Genomic DNA, 18,213 nt, shown 5'->3' with positions numbered 1-18,213 from the left:
AACCAAATGATAATTGGCACTGTCTGCTTGACTTTATTTCACCCAGCATAATCTCCTCCAGTCCCATTCATGTTGATGCAAAAGTTGGGTATTCATCATTTCTGAAGGAGGCATAATATTCCATTGTATATATGGACCATATCTTCTTCTTCCATTCACCTCTTGAAGGGTACCTTGGCTCTTTCCACAGTTTGGCTCTTGTGGACATTGCTGCTGTGAACATTGGAGTACAGATGGCCCTTTTTTTCCATTATATCTGTATCTTTGGGGTAAATACCTAGTAATATGATTGCCAGGTCATAGGGTAGCTCTATTTTTAATTGTTTGAGGAATCTCCACACTGTTTTCCAAAGTGGCTGCACCAACTTGCATTCTCACCAACACTGTAAGAGGGCTCCCCTTTCTCCACATCATCTCCAACATTTGTTGTTTCCTGCCTTGTTAATTTTTTTTACGTATTTCTTTTCAGCGTAACAGAATTCATGGTTTGTTTTCTTTTTTAAATTTATTTTCAGCGTAACAGTATTCATTGTTTTTGCACCACACCCAGTGCTCTATGCAATATGTGCCCTCCATAATACCCACCACCTGGCTTGTTAATTTTCGCCATTCTAACTGGAGTAATGTGGTATCTCAATGTGGTTTTGATTTGGATTTCCCTGATGGCTAATGATGATGAACAATTTTTCATGTGTCTGTTAGCCATTTGTATGTCTTCTTTGGAGAAGTGTCTGCTCATATCTTCTGCCCATCTTTTGACCTTGTTATCTGATTTTTGTCTACCTCTCTATCTTTCATTCATTACTCAGGCTACTGAAAGCTGGCATTTTTATCCACTAATCTCTTATCACTGCTTTTCCTTAATTCACTGTTATTACTCTTCTTTTAGAAGGCAGCCTTCCACCCTATTTGCCCTCATCTTGATAAGGCCAATCTGTTTAGATTCTACATTTTTATTTTATTTTATTTTTTTAAAATTTAATTTAAAAATTTTTATAAATATATAATGTATTTATTAGCCCCAAGTGTGCAGGTCTGTGAATCGCCAGGTTTACACACTTCCCAGCACTCACCATAGCACATACACTCCCCTAAACTCTACATTTTTAATGTATTACAAAATAGTCCATGTTTTCCTTCCATCTGATTCTACCATACTTCAGATCACTTTGATCTCATTCTCAATATGAAGACTTCATACTCTCACTGGAGTTCCTGTCTCCTATTTTGATCATTAAAAAAAAAAAATATTTCTGGGCGCCTGGGTGGCTCAGTGGGTTAAGCCGTTGCCTTTGGCTCAGGGTCCTGGGATCGAATCCCACACTGGGCTCTCTGCTCAGCAGGGAGCCTGCATTCTCCTCTCTCTCTCTCTCTCTCTGCCTGCCTCTCTGCCTACTTGTGATCTCTCTGTGTCAAATAAATAAATAAAATCTTAAAATTTTTTTTTTATTTCTTTTCAGCTTAACAGTATTCATTGTTTTTGCACCACACCCAGTGCTCCATGCAATACGTGCCCTCCCTAATACCCACCACCTTGTTCCCCCAACCTCCCACCCCCCTGCCCCTTCAAGGCCCTCTGGTTGTTTTTCAGAGTCCATAGTCTCTCATTGTTCATTTTAATACGTTTTCCTCACTGCATATAGAATAAGTTTTGAGATGCCATCTCAATTCCTGCAGACTAGGCTGGCTACATCTCCTCTGTATTTCTATATCCATCATTCCTACATCACAATTGCACTGAATTGCTTCTTTACTGTTGGTCACCCAATTAGACTGTGACAATCTTGAGAGCGGGGGCCATCTTATTCTCAATAGTAGTCTCAGATCTTATCAACTCAGATCTTATTGCATTTTTGGAATATGATAGTTTTTCAGTATAGTAATTAAACACATAGATATTTACAAAGACCAGAATATATTTACTTCTCTTTCAAATTTCTTAACAAAGGTCCTGTTATTCCTGTGGCTCATTTAGAAGATACTACACCGATGTTAAAAATTCTTACTTTAATATAAGAATTTGTATCATGCTTCCTTCACTGTCTGGTGGCCTAATTTTTGAGTATTAGAGTATAGTCCCTCAGGCTGGGTATTTAATCTTCTCTAGTGATTACAACTCCACAGAACTTTTCATTTAAAATATAATATAGGCCATATGAAAAAATAGAGATCATAACAAATAACTATAAGATTATGAAGTCTTTAAAAAGTTCTAGATATGAGGTATTGATAATTTTCTGTTGTATTATATTTACCTGAACCTGTTAGTAGAAAGTCTATTAATTATGTGGAGGATACTCTTCGATTTTACTGACAACATAAAGGGCAAACTTGTTAGACTGAAGTCCAGGTAGACTGGAATTAGCATTTCTGTCAGATGGTGTGGTATTAAATGGCTGGTTTCAACCAAAGCCTGTTCTCGGATTTCTTGTTTGACAGAATGGTCTCAGATGGAAACTTTGTTACAAAAAGTAGACTTCTGAATTTCTAGACATTATCAGAGAGGACAAACACGGAAATACACTCATGGGCAAAAACTTTTTAAATGTTCTGCAGTAGCTCACTTGAAAAAAATGCAGTAGCCTACATGAGAAACATGGAACTGTTACCCAGAGCCCACCCTCCTTTCTTCTTACAGTCATCTTCTTTTGATCCCCTATTGTAACCTCCAACAAAAGTTCCTGCTGATCTTGGGCATTATCTCAGGATGGAAAGCAACCTTTTGTCCTTCTCGTTACTTTCTTCAGAAACATGCCTCAGAAACATTGTGACAAATAAATTATATTGCAGTTGTAACTTACAATTTTTGATTAATATAACTAGAGAGTAAAAAGTACCTGTTTAAAAAAAGGTTTTCTTAGGTGAAATGTCAACCAAGTTTTATTAAGTGAAAAGATGTAATTGTACAATTTAGATTACATGTGTGAGTGTGTGTGTGCACATTTGTTGGCAATTAGGCCAACAGGTAACTGCATTATATGCCTATCAAGTCTAACCATTTTATTGCTCAAATATGTAAACAATTCATAAAGCAAGCTTAGAAACTTCTTCATTTGAGTCCATGATTAATATTCTTGGAAAAGAAATGGGATTCTAGAAATGAAGTTAAATTCTCATATCCTTATGAACTATCTAGATTTTTAAAAGTACACACGCATATATAAATGTGCTTGTATATAAAGAGAGATAGATGCCTCGAATAGCCAAAGGGATATTGAAAAAGAAAGCCAACGTTGGTGGCATCACAATTCTGGACTTCAAGCTCTATTACAAAGCTGTCATCATCAAGACAGCATGGTACTGGCACAAAAACAGACACATAGATCAATGGAACAGAATAGAGAGCCCAGAAATAGACCCTCAAATCTATGGTCAACTAATCTTCGACAAAGCAGGAAAAGATGTCCAATGGAAAAAAGACAGCCTTTTCAATAAATGGTGCTGGGAAAATTGGACAGCCACATGCAGAAAAATGAAATTGGACCATTTCCTTACACCACACACAAAAATAGACTCAAAATGGATGAAGGACCTCAATGTACGAAAGGAATCCATCAAAATCCTTGAGGAGAACACGGGCAGCAACCTCTTCGACCTCTGCCGCAGCAACATCTTCCTAGGAACAACGCAAAAGGCAAGGGAAGCAAGGGAAAAAATGAACTACTGGGATTTCATCAAGATCAAAAGCTTTTGCACAGCAAAGGAAACAGTTAACAAAATCAAAAGACAACTGACAGAATGGGAGAAGATATTTGCAAACGACATATCAGATAAAGGACTAGTGTCCAGAATCTATAAAGAACTTAGCAAACTCAACACCCAAAGAACAAATAATCCAATCAAGAAATGGGCAGAAGACATGAACAGACATTTCTGCAAAGAAGACATCCAGATGGCGAACAGACACATGAAAAAGTGCTCCATATCACTCGGCATCAGGGAAATACAAATCAAAACCACAATGAGATATCACCTCACACCAGTCAGAATGGCTAAAATCAACAAGTCAGGAAATGACAGATGCTGGCGAGGATGCGGAGAAAGGGGAACCCTCCTACACTGTTGGTGGGAATGCAAGCTGGTGCAGCCACTCTGGAAAACAGCATGGAGGTTCCTCAAAATGTTGAAAATAGAACTGCCCTATGACCCAGCAATTGCACTATTGGGTATTTACCCTAAAGATACAAATGTAGTGATTCAAAGGGACACATGCACCCGAATGTTTATAGCAGCAATGTCCACAATAGCCAAACTATGGAAAGAACCTAGATGTCCATCAACAGATGAATGGATCAAGAAGATGTGGTATATATACACAATGGAATACTATGCAGCCATCAAAAGAAATGAAATCTTGCCATTTGCAACAACATGGATGGAACTAGAGCGTATCATGCTTAGCGAAATAAGTCAAGCAGAGAAAGACAACTATCATATGATCTCCCTGATATGAGGAAGTGGTGATGCAACATGGAGGCTTAAGTGGGTAGAAGAAGAATAAATGAAACAAGATGGGATTGGGAGGGAGACAAACCATAAGTGACTCTTAATCTCACAAAACAAACTGAGGGTTGCCGGGGGGAGGGGGTTTGGGAGAAGGGGGTGGGATTATGGACATTGGGGAGGGTATGTGATTTGGTGAGTGCTGTGAAGTGTGTAAACCTGGTGATTCACAGACCTGTACCCCTGGGGATAAAAATATATGTTTATAAAAAATAAAAAATTAAAAAAAAAATAATAAAGAGAGATAGATGATAGGTGGATAGAGAGATGATACACACACTTAGGAAAGTGACAAGAAATATTTTAATTATTTTCCCAAATTTCATGAAAGAAAATAATTGATTTGAGAAATATGAATATACTTACACTTTGGTGTCTTGTTCATGCTCCAGTTTTTATCCACACAGATCCTTAGTAGAACTCACAGTTAAATAAGAACTATCAGGGGTGACATGAATGTAATGTAGCCTCACTTTCTCACTTAACTTTCAGTCAAAGGTAGCAGTGGAAATGCATACACAAGATATAAATTTATATATCTCTAGGGCTAACATTTATCATGAATTATGATATCTGTCTAAATTGAAAAAAGAACCATCTCTGCATAATCTGATTGGCTATATAGAAGGAAAGAAGAGTAAATAACAAAGGAATACTAGAAATTCTCTTTAATTTTTGAAAAGTTGATGGTTTGACCAAACAATTTTAGGATGGGGAGGGTTTCTGAAAGCTCCACCAAGATAGGATTGAGGATGATTTACATATTCAGCCTGTTATATAGGTAAGATGAACTAAGTTAAAAAGAAAAGTGTCTTTGGTAACCCTACTTTAAAGACACTCAAACATGTAAAATGAAACTAATATAGAAAAACAAAACAAAACAAAAGCTAATTGATGCATGTGGGAATTGGGATAGTGTCCTTGGAGATTAGAAGATGCATTAATAATACAAGATGCATTATCAATGTATTATCTTTGCCAATATGATGATCCAAATAATATCTTGTTCTTTTGTTCACTTCAATTCACATTTTTATATACAGCAAATTTTCGAATGTTTATTGGCAATTTATGCTTTACTTATAAACATACTATTACTCTCCTCCTTTAATTATTTTTGAATAAAAGTGATTCCTTATCTTTTTCTAAAATATTCACATATATACAGGATGTTAAAAAGTCTGTGCAAGTCTTATATATTACAAATCCTATTTAATGATTTGTTATTTGACATTTAATATAATTTAGGGTGGTGGTGGTATAAAGAAAATTTAGTTACTATGTGGTAAAATATATTTCTTTTGTTTTATTTCTGAATCTTGCCATTTCTTGAGAGGCTTTGCTTATTCTGATCTTGTCATATATTTACTTGTATTTTCTTCTGATAACTTTATCACTTACTCATATTAGTATCTGTACTGTTGGATTATAGTTGGTATAAGGTATGAGCATATAGAATCTTCCCCCAAGTGATTAGACAGTTGTTTTAAGTGCCATTTATGGGACTGAGAAATATACATTCTCGGCAGAAAAACCTGTAGTTATATGTTTGCACCTATTACATAAAATGTTAATTTTTATCAAAATGTTAATAATCTATTAAATAAAGTTGAAAATTTTGAAAAAAAAAACCAACATTACATGGGCTGATATTCTAGTTTGCCATATGGTAGGCATTTAATCTCAACATGTTTGCCTACTAAAATAGTAAAATGTCAAAAATAAGGGTGATTTAAGCATAAAAGTGGTCATGGAAATAGTGAGATGTGGTTAAATTCCAGCAAAAAAGTGGAGTTTTAAAAGATGAGACTGAATAAGAGGACTTTGGGAATAAACAGAGGAAGAAGAAAGATCGGATCCAAAGACTGAACCTTGAACCAATCTAGTATGCAGAAGTCAGAAAAATAAGGTGGAATCGGTAGAAAATTTTGGCTCCTCTGTTATTTTGGAATGTTCCCCTTGGTTTTAGGTATCGTAATGCTGTCAATAGCTTTCTAGGATCTTTTGAAGAACAAAGATAGGGAAAAAATTCATTAAGAAATCATTAGTTGGGGACTTCAACAAAATCAAAAGCTTCTGCACAGCAAAGGAAACAGTCAACAAAACAAAGAGAAAACCCACGGAATGGGAGAAGATATTTGCAAATGACAGTACAGACAAAAGGTTGATATCTAGGATCTATCAAGAACTCCTCAAACTCAACACACACAAAACAGACAATCATATCAAAAAATGGGCAGAAGATACGAACAGACACTTCTCCAATGAAGACATACAAATGGCTATCAGACACATGAAAAAATGTTCATCATTACAAGCCATTCGGGAGATTCAAATTAAAACCACATTGAGATACCACCTTACACCAGTTAGAATGGCCAAAATTAGCAAGGCAGGAAACAGCATATGTTGGAGGGGATGTGGAGAAAGGGGAACCCTCTTCCACTGTTGGTGGGAATGCAAGTTGGTGCAGCCTCTTTGGAGAACAGTGTGGAGATTCCTCAAGAAATTAAAAATAGAACTTCCCTATGACCCTGCCATTGCTCTCCTGGGTATTCACCCCAAAGATACAGATGTAGTGAAAAGAAGGGCCATCTGTACCCCAATGTTCATAGCAGCAATGGCCATGGTCGCCAAACTGTGGAAAGAACCAAGATGCCCTTCAACAGATGAATGGATAAGGAAGATGTGGTCCATATACACTATGGAGTATTATGCCTCCCTCAGAAAGGATGAATACCCAACTTTTGTAGTAACATGGACGGGACTGGAAGAGATGATGCTGAGTGAAATAAGTCAAGCAGAGAGAGTCAATTATCATATGGTGTCACTTATTTGTGGAGCATAACAAATAGCATGGAGGACATGGGGAGTTAGAGAGGAAAAGGGAGTTGGGGGAAATTGGAAGGGGAGGTGAATCATGAGAGACTATGGACTCTGAAAAACAATCTGAGGGGTTTGAAGTGACGGGGGTGGTGGGAGGTTGGGGTACCAGGTGGTGGGTATTATAGAGGGCACAGATTGCATGGAGCACTGGGTGTGGTGAAAAAATAATGAATACTGTTATGCTGAAAATAAATAAATTTAATTTTTTTTAAAAAAGAGAAATTGTCAACATCAAAATATTTACTAATTTGCCTAATGCTAAAATTTGAATAAATGAAATCAGAATGACTCTATCAGTACCGCTGTTGATAACAAACTAAAGTTAAAGATTTTTCATCCCTTTACTCTTTAGAATATATCTCATTGACAGTCAGTGATCAGAGCATGACAGTTTAAAGAATCACACACTAATTATTTCTGTATCTTAGATTATTACCCCTGTGGTTTGTTTAGTGTGAATTACTGTTACTTGATTTATTTCTATTTATTCTCAATTGTAGGCTTTTTTCCTTGTAATATGTTCCTTTAAACTTTAAGATACATAAAATATGGTTGAAAAATCAAAATTTTATTTTAAAGGTATATTCAAAAAGCTTCATGAGTTCATTTATTGATAAAGCTTGTGCATTTATGAAATAAAAATGTCAAATTTTCAATCATATATTTATTTATTCATTCAAAATAAAAGTTCATCACTTATATACTAGTTGTGGCATCAGGCATTAGATTGTTGATTGTTTTCTAAATTAAATAGCCCTTTCTTCTATATATCATCTATCTATCTATCTATCATCTATCTATCATCATCCATCATCTATCTACCATCTAGCACCATATCTATTATCTTTCTATCTAATTATCATCATCTGCCTGCCACCAACTATCCATTTACTTAATTAGAAATCTTTCAATCTCAGGGTTTTGAAGGGGCGGGGGGTGGGAGGTCGGGGTACCAGGTGGTGGGTACTATAGAGGGCACAGATTGCATGGAGCACTGGTTATGGTACAAAAATAATGAATATTGTTATGCTGAAAATAAATAAAAAATATAAATATTCAATGAACTATAGATGTTATAATGATTAGTACTATTTCAAAAAGGTTGAACTTAGGTGTACATTCTCAAATCACTGAAGAAAATATTCATTCTGCATGATATTAAGCAGAAGTTCTATTTCTTTTCTTAATATTGAACACAGCCTCTTGTAAAAAAAACAAGTAGGAGGAGTATTTGAGTTAGGTACCCATATGCTGTTCTTCCGGTGATAGATTCACATGTTGCAAAAACTGCCCACCAAACTTCAAAAGGAATTATCTTGGCACATGTTATTGGTATCTTGGCACGTAATATTATGTATGATCCAAAATATTCTGCTTATTTATAGCACAACTTGCTGATTGTCTACATGATTGTCATGAAATGGGCAGTTTTTAATGTGACAACTCTAACAATTGTTTATCATCATGCTTGAAACAATAAGCTTATATTTAATGAAAGAACAAAGACAAGGTCAACTGGTGTTTTGTAGGTTCTTTGGACTGTTTTTTCATCTTTCTTATTTCTCCTTAGGGACATCCTCCCCTTAGATTTCCTGTGGAGATGCCTTCATTCCTTTTAGACAATTGGAAATTAATATATATTTCCCAAGTTTCAATCTAATCATCTCAGTTATGACAATGTTCATGAATGTTTGTGATGTAGGATTAGTTGGACACACATTTTATAAATTATATAGTATTAAACAAAGGAATTTATGAGAAATCTTTATTACCCAAGCCATAGATACTACCATATATTCAGATATATGTGATAGTGCAGACAAATCATATTATTAAAATATTCACACTTTATCTCTTTGGTTTTGGATTGAATTAATATGAGATTATTTTATATTAATTTTCTGCCTACAAAATTAAATATTGTTTTCTAGCGAGTATGTTTGCCTTTCGTTATCCTTGATCCTTGCTCATGTAAACTACAGGAAAAAAAATACCAACATAAACTGCTCATGGTAAGTAAAATAGTGGTTGTTATTTTCTTTAAAAAATGTAAGAGTAATTACAAATATCATATAAGTTATATACAAATAAATAGCAGTGATAAAGTGATATTTTATTATTACTCCTTGTATAAAGCATTAATTATTGATCATTTTCTATTTTCTAATTCCATAAACAGAAGAGCTTGAAGTTTGATTTACACATTTCCACCTGCATTTCTAACACTTAGGTGGTTTAAACCAGACAGTACAATGCAAAATAGTGGAGGGAATGAGGATTATCCTAGTGCTTTCTGGATAAACAGAGTGCCTGACAGCTCTCCAAGTAAATCAGACTGACAAGGTTGGAGGATATTTTTTCTTTGGAGAATTGACTTTACATATTTTAATCCATTTTTTAAAAATAGGAAAGACAGATCTTTAGAGGTGCTAATTCTTATTAATACTTTGAGCAATAAAAACTTAAAATTGATAATTAGTGTGGTTTATGAATTTGTATATGAGGTGTTGGGCTAAATGATGTAAATGGAAAAATATTATGTATTCAATAATAAAAAGAAAGACAACTTCAGAATAGGCAAAGATAACTGATTGACAAAACTAATAAGAGTTGTAATTTAAATATTTTTTTTATTTAAAGGAAAGAAAACATACACTGTATGATATAGTTTATTTTTTTCTCTCTGCTAGTGCTTATGTTTACTTATAAATACCTTATTTATTTGGCAAATTGATAACAATTCCTTAGGTTAATAGGAAAATGAAGTGCATCATGGATTATTTTTATTTATTTTATTTTTTCAGTGTTCTAAGATTCATTGTTTATGCACCACACCCAGTGCTCCATGCAGTGTGTGCCCTCCTTAATACCCACCACCAGACTCTACCCATTCCTCCACTGTCTCTCTTCCAAAATCCTCAGTTTGTTTATCAGAGTCCAGTCTCTCATGCTTTGTCTTCCCCTCTGATTTATCCCAAATCACTTTTCCTTTCATTCTAATGTCCTCCGTGTTATTCCTTATTCTCCACAAGTAAATAAAACCATATGAAAATTGACTCTCTCTACTTGACTTATTTCACTCAGCATAATCTCCTCCAGTCCCATCCATGTGGATGCAAAAGCGGGTATTCATCCCTTCTGATGGAGGCATAATACTCCATTGTATATATGGTCCACATCTTCTTTTTCCATTCAACTGTTGAAGGGCATCTTGGTTCTTTCCACAGTTTGGCTCTTGTGGACTTTGCTGCTATGAACATTGGGGTACAGATAGCCCTTCCTTTCACTACATCTGTATCTTTGGGGTAAATATCCAGTAGTATAATTACCAAGTCATAGCGTAACTCTATTTTTAATTGTTTGAGGACTCTCTATACTGTTTTCCAAAGTGATTGCACCAACTTGCATTCTCACCAACAGTGGAAGAGGGTTCTCCTTTCTCCACATCTTCTTCAACATTTGCTGTTTCCTGTCTTGTTAATTTTGGCCATTGTAACTGGTGTTAAGTGATATCTCAATGTGGTTTTAATTTGAATTTTCATGATGCTAATGATGATGAACATTTTTTCATGTGTCTGCTAGCCATTTGCATGTTTTCTTTGGAGAAATGTCTGTTCATCTCTGCTGCCCATTGTTTGGCATGACTCTCTGTTTTTTGGGAGTTGAGTTTGAGGAGATCTTTATAGATCTTCGATATTAGCTCTTTGTCTTTAGTGTCATTTGCGAATATCTTCTCCCATCCCGTGGCTTGCCTCTTTGTTTTGTTGACCGTTTCCTTTGCTGTGCAGAAGCTTTTGATCTTGATGAAATTCCAAAAGTTTATTTTTGCTTTTGTTTCATTTGCCTTTGGAGACATATGTTGAAAGAAGTTGCTGTGACTGATGTCAAAGAGGTTACTGCCTATGTACTCCTCTAGGATTTTCATAGATTCCTGCCTCACATTGAGGTCTTTAATCCATTTTGAGTTTCTCTTTGTGTATGGTTTAAGAGAATGGTCAGGTTTCATTCTTCTATACATAGCTGTCCAATTTTCCCAGCACCATTTAATGAAGACTGTCTTTTTCCCACTGGATATTTTTCCTGCTTTGTCGAAGATTATTTGACCATGGAGTTGTAGGTCCATATCTGGGCTCTCTATGCTGTTCCTTTGGTCTATATGTCTGTTTTTGTGCCAGTAGCATGCTGTCTTGGTGATCACAGCTTTATAGTAAAGCTTGAAATAAGGCAACTAGATTTATTTTAATTGAAAATATACCTCTAAAATATATAACCAATAAAGGTCCTGAATTCATATTATTTTTATTTTGCCTTTATAAAATAATAAATTAGAGAAATTAGAGAAAGCATGTTCCATTATATAATTTCTTTAGTAGGATATTATTAAGAATGGCTGAATTCTTAAAATAATTTTTAATTTCTTACTAACATATAATGTATTATTAGCCCCAGGGGTAGAGGTCTATGAATTGCCAGGTTTACACACTTCACAACGCTTACCATAGCACATACCTTCCCCAATGTCCATAACCCAACCACCCACTCCCGACACCCCGCCCCCTGGCAACCTTCAGTTTGTTTTGTGAGATTTTGTCTCCTATGATTTGTTTCTCTCTCCATCCCATCTTGTTTCATTTATTCCTTTCCTACTTCCCAAACCCCCTATATTGCCTCTCAACTTCCTCATATCAGGGAGATCATATGATAATTGTCTTTCTCTGATTGACTTATTTCCCTAACATAAGACCCTCTAGTTCCATCTATGCTGTCACAAATGGCAAGATTTCATTTCTTTTGATGGTTGCATAGTATATATATATATATATATATATATATATATATATATATATCACTGCTTCTTTATCCATTCATCTGTTGATGCACTTCTAGGCTCTTTCCATAGTTTGGCTATTTTGGACATTGCTGCTTTAAACATTTGGGTGCATGTGCCCCTCTGTATCACTACATTTGTATCTTTAGGGTAAATAATCAGTAGTGGGATTGCTGGGTCATAGGGTAGCTCTATTTTCAACTTTTGAGGACACTCCATGCTGTTTTCCAGAGTGGCTCACCAGCTTCTGACTGTTCCCACCGGCAGTGTAGAAGGATTCCTCTTCCCTGCATCCTCGCCAGCACCTGTCATTTCCTGACTGGTGTGAGGTGGTATCTCATTGTGGTTTTGATTTGTATTTCCCTGGCGCCGAGTGATGTGGAGCACTTTTTCATGTGTCTGTTGGCCATCTGGATGTCTTCTTTGCAGAAATGTCTGTTCATGCCCTCTGCCCATTTCTTGATTGGATTATTTGTTCTTTGGGTATTGAATTTGATAAGTTCTTTATAGATTTTGGATACTAGCCCTTTATCTAACATGTTGTTTGCAAATAAGAATGGCTGAGTTTTTAATAAAAAAAATATGAAGACCTTATAATTTAACATCTCATTGAAAGCACTTTATTTTTAATTACTCTTATTTTTGTATATATTTATGGAAATCATACCTTTGTCTATCAGATACAGACATTTACAAAATTGGAGTCAATTTGTATAAACATTTTTGCAATTTTGTGTCTAAAATACATTTAGAGGTTTTTGAATCACTTCAAAATGTAATTATATGCATGACTAAAATTATTTTTAAAATTGCTTATTTTAAAATATTTAGATTCTTTTCTACTCTTCATTCAAAACTATGCCATGACATAGCTTCTATGTAATATGAAAATTTAATTGCCTTTTGAGAAGGGTAAATATTCCATTATATACTCTAAACATACTTTTCCTTTGCAAAGGAAAACCATTTTTTCACATTATTGAACTTATTGTTACAATAGTTTCAATTTATTACTTGGATATTCTTTCTTGGGGGAGAGATATTCTTTATTCATTCTAAACAATAAAAGACCCATTAAAACTTCAGTAAGAGCAGATTGTCCTTTTCCTCAGTAGCCATTAGTATGTTCTTCTTGCTTAGATCCATTACTAGACTTTTGTAAATGTGGTTATATTTGCTTCATATTGTTTCAGTTTTTTTTTTTTTCTAGATTAAACTGGTACTTATTTTGTTGTGGTATTACATTCTTACACACCTTTTCTTTTGTCATTTTTTTTTTCTTCATCAGTATTCATAGAAAATTTGCAAGAGGCTATAATGGGCTCTAAACAAATACCACTTTAATATGAAACCTAAAATTTCAGAATTTAACTGTAGGTCTTAATTCATTATACTGGCATATTCTATTTTGATGAAATTAATAATTATAATGAATGAATTCTTTTTGAATCTAGAACCAATATTTTATCTAATTTATTTAAGAAAGAAAAAATTTGGAATTAGTTACAGTTGAGCTGGTAGTTTGTAAGTAATGGTGAAAAAGTAAACTATTGTGGATTTTGCAGGTCAGTTTTCAAAACTGAGTTGACTCCTATTGTGCTTTTTAAAAATACTGTCTGTTGCATGGTTCTAGATCATATCTTCAGCCTTATAGAGTATTTCCTCATAAATGGGCATATATGTGAATGTGGATCTCTTTATATATTATTTCTTGGATATAAATCTACCATATAGTTTCTTATCTTTGTACCTTTATTTCTAGGTTTTGTTTGAAATCACAAAAGAGAAATGAAGAACCATACAAAACAGATAGAATTTATCCTTCTGGGACTGACAGATAATTCTCTGTTACAGATGGTAATTTTCTTATTTCTATTTCTAAATTACATGCTGGGTATGATGGGAAACTTAACCATCATTGCCCTTACTCTACTGGATTCTCATCTCAAGACCCCAATGTATTTTTTTCTCCGTAATTTCTCTTTCCTGGAAATTTCCTTCACAAGTGTTTGCATCCCGAGGTTCCTAATCACCATTGTAACCAGAGAAAAGGCCATTTCCTATAATGGCTGTATATCTCAGTTGTTTTTTTACATATTCCTGGGGGTTACAGAATTTTTCCTTCTGGCAGCTATGTCCTATGACCGTTATGTTGCCATCTGCAAACCTTTGCATTATACATCCATCATGAGCAACAGAATTTGTCATCAGATTGTACTCAGTTCCTGGGCAACTGGATTTCTGGTCATTTTCCCTCCTCTGATTTTTGCTCTTAACCTGGATTTCTGTGCCTCAAATATCATTGATCATTTCATTTGTGACATTTCTCCTGTCCTGCAACTTTCTTGCTCAGACACACATTTACTAGAACTGATTGCTTTTTCCTTAGCTGTGATGATCATCATTGTCACGTTGTTATTAGTAATCCTTTCTTACTCTTACATCATCAAGACAATTCTAAAATTCCCTTCAGTTCAGCAAAGGAAAAAAGCCTTTTCTACCTGCTCTTCTCACATGATTGTTGTATCCATCAGTTATGGTAGTTGCATATTCATGTACATAAAGCCATCTGCAAATGATAGAGTTGCTTCAAGCAAAGGAGTAGCGGTGCTCAATACTTCAGTTGCCCCTATGTTGAATCCATTCATTTATACTCTGAGAAACCAGCAAGTTAAACAAGCCTTCAGAGATGTGTTTAGTAAGATATTTTCTGCTTCAGATAAATAATACTGCCTGTTGAAATAAGTAACATAAAAACATAAAAAGAACAGTGAATAAAAATATCTTGGCTCTTCTAGTTTAGTATTATCTTTAAAATGTAATGATTTGGATTTCTTCAGTTTACCTGAGCTTAGAAACTCTTTAACTTTTTTTAACGTGAAGAAATATTTTGTAAAGTTATTTTTTTAATGTCAATTGTCAACGTATTAAGAAAGCATACTTTTTTTTAAATGAATCAAACATTTCTTTTGCATCATTTTATTTTATTTATTTATTTTTTAGATTGTGTTTACTTATTTTAGAGAGAGAGAGAGAGAGAGAGCAGGGGGAAAAGGAGAGAAAGAGGAACAGAGAATCTCCAGGAGACTCCCCGCTGAACACACAGCCCATGGCCAGTCTGGATCTCATGACCCTGAGATCATGACCTGAGCTGAATTCAAGATATGGACCCAAAACTGACTGAGCAATCCAGCCACCTCTTATTTTAGTATTTATGTTGGGTAAATTTTTTAAATTGCAGTAGAAAATAAAATATGACTTAGCACACATTTAGTTGATTTCTCACACAATCTTTTTCAAAAACATAAAACATGCTTAATCTTTTTTTTTTAATTTAAATTTATTTTTCCAGTGTTCCAAGATTCATTGTTTATGCACCACACCAAGTGCTCCATGCAATACCATCAGGGAAATTCAAATCAAAACCACAAGTTTAATCTCTTCAACATGTCAATAAATCTATTGAATAAATGGGAATTAATGATGAATTTAATTCCTGGTATATAGTTATTAGGATTTACTTCTGTACCAGTTTTCTATGGTAAATGATATAAAATATCAATTTTTCCCAATTCAAATGACTTCTTGAAAGATAGAATTATATCTTATTTTCTCTAAAATGAGGGTTACTCTAAGTGTCCATTCTTAAAACACATAGATGCCACAACTCTATAATTCTCCTAATGTTTATGCCATTATGCCTGTTGATTTATACCATATCGGTGATTAAGTTGTTAGCTCAAGACTATCTTCCATATGTGCCAGTAGTATTTGTTCTTGTCTATGCCTATAGTTACCATATATTTCTCTAGTCAATATTCTTGAAAATATTGATTAATTTAAATAAAATCACACCAAAACTAATCTATAACTCAAAGTACTAATCACAATTTACAATTGATTGATCTTGTCCGTTAATAGGAATACAGCTTATGTTTGTCAAAACTCATCAAATTGGATACTTAAAATTTGTTCATTTCATCAAACAAATTTTAATTAAAGTTTAAGAAAAAAATTGACTTCTGGATATCTGGTTTACTTTTCACAGTGATAGGGATTATCAGTTCTGTAATTTCTTTTATACTCTAGACTTACTCAAGTGTGGCATTGAAGAAAATGATAACGAGGCTTCTCACTGTAGGGGAAACAAATTAGAGGAAGTTTTTTCCTAAGTAACCTGTATAGTGTATATCAGAATTGGAGGTATTGGCATGAATGCATAACACACATACACACAGAGTCTTCTGAGGGCTAATAAGCAATAACACACTAACCAACACAACTAATGTCCACATTGGTTTTTAAATATCACTAACTAAAGGGAATCTTGGATCCCTGGAGAATGACAGTATTATTTTGGTATGATCAAGAAAGCTAAAATCACCTTGGTGTAAAGAACTCCTCAAAAAATGAAAAAGACATATAAAAAAGTTCATAATCCAATTAAAAGAAGTACCCATTTGCCATATTTGTGTAATCTGGATATCTAATAAATAATAGCATTAATAAATTAAACTTATTGAGTGAAATGAGTATTTGAAAGAGACCACCTTATCCAAGTGATCAGTTATCAAAACCAGTGGGAAAATCAGCATTATATAGTGCTTGAGAATGTGATTAGGAGGGACCTATCATCATTTCTGTTTTATTCCTGCAAAACAACCCCCCCACCACCAACAACAACAGAAAACAAAATCCAAATCTCAGTTTACCTTTGAAGAAAAATCAGGTAAGAGCTATGCAGAAATGACAACTAAATGCAATGTATAATCCTGCATTATGCTGGATCTAGAGGGAACAGAAATATATAGAAAGATATAAAAGATATCACTTGGAAAAATTTATAAAATTTTAATATGGACTATGAATTAGATAATATATCAATGTCAGATTTTCTGATTTTGATCATTACACTTCGGTTAGGTAACATAATGATCTAATTAGGAAATATACCCTGAGATAGATAAAGAGGCACAATGTCCAACTTATCATCAAATGGTTTAGAAAGTATATATATACATGTGTACATACACATTTACATCTATAGTACTAGTATTTGTATATATAGAATATTAAGTGCATGTATCTATATATGTAGAGATGATGAAACAAAACATACAAGATGTAAACAACTGTGACTAAGAAAGGGCATATGTAGTACTTTGTACCATTTTTGGAACATGTCTTTAAATTTAAATTAGAAAAAAAGTTACAAAAACAGACTTGGACTGAAACAACTATTCTCAATATGATTCCTTATGAGTTTGACTTACAAGGGGTGTCATGACAGAATATGGACTGTCCTAAAACAACCAAATCATTTCCTCATTTGAGAGTAGTTGACTTACAAATGACTGAAAGCTATTACATACCTTAATAATGGATTCATTAAGAGTTTCTAGAATTTCATGTTCATATGCAAATGTTAGAATATTATTAGATCGTTGAAATCTAGTATTTGGTATTTTTTAAGCTTCGATGTTGTACAACATATGAAATGACTCAGCCTCTGTGCTCCAACGTTTTCATAACTTTGGGAAATGATGCTTTGTTTTCCATTCATTGACAGTATGATATTTGATTGGTGTTTTCATTTATCATATTCTCTTTTTAATGTGAAACTGTTACTAAATTCACCCTTATTAATGAATTCACTTTGGAATTCTTGGGTAATTTTAAGAGCACATAATGATAATAATGGCATGTAGCAACAATATTATGATTATAAATTTCTTTTTTAAGATTTCCAGGTATTATTCTTCTCGTACCCACTTAAGCCCCCATGTTGCATATGTGCTTTGGTGAGTGCTGTGAAGTGTGTAAACCTGGTGATTCACAGACCTGTACCCCTGGGGATAAAAATATATGTTTATAAAAAATAAAAAATTATTAAAAAAAAAGATTTCCAGGTATTAGGCATATGACTGCATTTCAAATAAAATGCGATTCACTTATATTTCTAGTGCTAACATGATACTGCTGGCTCAGAAAACAAT

General features: G+C 34.1%; 1 protein-coding gene across 1 annotated transcript; it reads left to right on the top strand.

Moving 5' to 3' along the window:
- The first annotated feature begins 14,005 nt into the window (after positions 1 to 14,005).
- LOC101682309 (olfactory receptor 6C70-like) lies at positions 14,006 to 14,944 on the top strand. The gene has a single exon (XM_004781548.1). The coding sequence runs from the start codon at positions 14,006 to 14,008 to the stop codon at positions 14,942 to 14,944; it is 939 nt and encodes a 312-aa protein (XP_004781605.1).
- Positions 14,945 to 18,213: the final 3,269 nt, after the last annotated feature.

Source organism: Mustela putorius, unplaced genomic scaffold (assembly GCF_011764305.1).
Source record: "Mustela putorius furo isolate JIRA1106 unplaced genomic scaffold, ASM1176430v1.1 tig00003988_pilon_pilon_pilon, whole genome shotgun sequence".
Lineage (NCBI taxonomy): Eukaryota > Metazoa > Chordata > Mammalia > Carnivora > Mustelidae > Mustela > Mustela putorius.
The sequence above is the reverse complement of the archived record's forward strand: the minus strand, read 5'-3'. Positions and strand labels throughout refer to the sequence as shown.